We start from the raw sequence: 2,802 nt of genomic DNA on the forward strand, positions 1-2,802 counted from the left end.
CCTTCCTTCTGTCCTTCTTTCCTCCCTTCCTTCCTTATGTCCTTCCTTCCTCCCTCCTTCCTTCTTTCCTCCCTCCCTCCTTTCTCTCTTCCTTTCCTTCTTCTCTCCTTCCTCCCTTCCTCTTTTCCTTTCTCCCTCCCTCCCTCCCCTCCCTCCTACCTTCCTTCTTTCCTCTGTCCTTCCTTCCTTCCTTCCTTCCTTCCTTCCTTCCTTCCTTCCTTCCTTCCTTCCTTCCTTCCTTCCTTCCTTCTTCCTTCCTTCATTCCTTCCCTCCCTCCTTTCCTTCCTTCTTCCTTCCTCCCTCCCCCCCCTTTCCTTCCTTCTTCCTCCCTTCCCCCCTCCTTTCCTACCTTCTTCCTCCCTTCCTCTCTCCATCCCTTCCTTCCTCTCTCCCTTCTTTCCTTCCTTCCCCCCTCCTTTCCTTCCTTCCTCCCTACCTTCCTTCCTTGACTCGAGGACAACAGGAGGGTTAAAATGAAGATGACTGTCAGCTGCTCAGTTTTCAGCTTCAAGTGTTTAATACCTGTGAATTTACACTGATGATCCCTGTTGTGTGTGTGTGTTCATGTGTATGTGTGTGTGTGTGTGTGTGTGTGTGTGTGTGTGTGTGTGTGTGTGTGTGTGTGCAGGTGTGTCTGTGCACCAGTACGGTTCCTGGTCTGGGTTATGGGATCTGTGCGGCTCAGCGGATTCCTCAGGGAACCTGGATCGGTCCGTTTCAGGGAATCCCTCTGCTGGCCGACAAGCATCAGAGCGGAGCCGTCAGGAACACCAGACACCTGTGGGAGGTAAGAGGAGGAGGAGGAGGAGAGGAGGAGAGGAGGGAGGAGAGGAGGAAGAGGAGAGGAGGAGAGGAGAGGAGGAGGTGGAGGAGGAGAGGAGAGGAGAGGAGAGGAGGAGAGAAGGAGAGGAGGAGGAGAGGAAGAGGAGGAGAGGAGGAGAAAAAGTTGTCAGTTTTACGTTTGCCTTTTGAACGTCTCACAGCAGCAGCTTCTTTAAAGTCTCATTCAGGAAGTGTGGGAGAGGAAGAGGAGAGGAGGAAGAGAGGAGACGAGAGAGGAGGAAGAGAGGAGAGGAGAAGAGGAGGAGAAGAGAGGAGAGAGGAGGAGGAAGAGGAGAGGAGAGGAGAGGAGGAGGAGGAAGAGAGGACGAGAGAGGAGGAAGAGAGGAGAGGAGGAGGAAGAGAGGAGGAGGAGGAGGAGGAAGGGAGAAGGAGGAAGAGAGGAGAAGGAGAGGAGGATAGGAGGAAGATAGGAGGAGGTGGAGAGGAGGAGGAGAGGAGGAGGAGAGGAGGAGGAAGAGACGAGAGGAGGAAGACAGGAGGAGAGGAGGAGGAGAGGAGGAAAAGTTGTCAGTTTTACGTTTGCCTTTGAACGCCTCACAGCAGCAGCTTTGGTTACTGATCTTAATTAATGCATTTTATTTATTAGACGCCTTTCAAAACAGTAAAGGACAAACATAACTGAGTTATGAGGATCATTTTATTACTTAATTAATTTAAATCCCGTCCTGAGCAACATGTTTTTATTTTAAAATGGATCTCTGAGCGTGTTTGGGTGAAAATCTGCTTTGACTTCTATTTTCTTTGATTGATTTTTTGTGAAAATGAAGAAAGTTGTAAATGTTTCTGCTCACCTGATGGTTGAAACATGGTAACAGCAACATAAAGGACCAAATATATAGATATATATATATATATAGAGAGATGAATGACCTGCAGCAAAGGTCCCTTGCCTATAATGTGTAATGCACGCTAACCACTCGGCTACCAAAGCGCTCCTTCAGCCTCATATTTAGGCTGATATATTTATGGAGGTTCATTATAAAAAGATAAAAGTACTTTAACTCTTTACATATCGTTCATATTCTGACTCATAATTAGTCTCTGCACCAATTCACATTCATAAATTCCCCATCAGTCATTAAGAAATGTTCAATGATTAATCTTATGGGAAAAAAATGTAACAATTAACATTAACAATCACATTTGCATACATAAAAATGTGTATCAGTAAACTGTGGGTCACATTAGGAAAAATCCAGTTAGAAATGTGTATAAGGTGTTTTTACTGCTCTTAAGTGTCTGAACAGTATATAAAGGTTATTTATTTGTCACATATACAGCTGTACAGTGAGATTCAGCCTCTGCATTAGCAGCCTTTATGCTTCATCTTTAACTACTTTTCATTTATTATTGCAGATTATATTAACATCTGGAAGTGTCTGTTACAGATTTCATCCTGTCACTTCATCATGATGGGACTTAAACTACATCACACACACACACACACACACACACACACACACACACACACACACACACCCACACACACACACACACACACACACACATATAAATACACTCTATAATTCATGTTAATCTTTACTTTTATGGCGTATTTCTGGTTATTTTTTTTACGGTGTGTGTGTGTGTGTGTGTGTGTGTGTGTGTGTGTGTGTGTGTGTGTGTGTGTTTGTATGCGTGTGCGGTTGTGGTCAGCGTCGTGTCACCTCTCAGTCCATTGATCAGAGCCGATCGTATTTACATACAGTGGCAGGAGAAAGTCAATGTGGCCGTTATAAACAGCTGCATTAGCATGAGGGGGGGGGGGGGGAGAGAGAGAGAGAGAGAGAGAGAGAGAGAGAGAGAGAGAAGAGGAGAGAGAGAGAGAGAGAGAGAGAGAGAGAGAGAGAGAGAGAGAGGGAGAGGGAGAGGGAGAGAGGGAGAGAGAGAGAGAGAGAGAGAGAGAGAGAGAAGGATGAAGGGAGGAGGAGAGATAGATGAGTCCCTCGTGGCCGAGC

At 46.1% G+C, this 2,802-nt stretch overlaps 1 protein-coding gene across 1 annotated transcript in view; it reads left to right on the plus strand.

Moving 5' to 3' along the window:
* Positions 1 to 2,802, plus strand: part of LOC133977274 (putative histone-lysine N-methyltransferase PRDM6) — a gene marked incomplete at its 3' end in the record, with an annotated part of 103,947 nt that overhangs the window by 15,415 nt on the left and 85,730 nt on the right. Inside the window, exon 3 of the mRNA XM_062415373.1 lies at positions 630 to 788. Within this exon, the coding sequence (XP_062271357.1) occupies positions 630 to 788 (159 nt within the window). The remainder of the gene's footprint in view (positions 1 to 629; positions 789 to 2,802) is intronic.

Source organism: Scomber scombrus, unplaced genomic scaffold (genome assembly GCF_963691925.1).
Source record: "Scomber scombrus unplaced genomic scaffold, fScoSco1.1 SCAFFOLD_85, whole genome shotgun sequence".
NCBI lineage: Eukaryota > Metazoa > Chordata > Actinopteri > Scombriformes > Scombridae > Scomber > Scomber scombrus.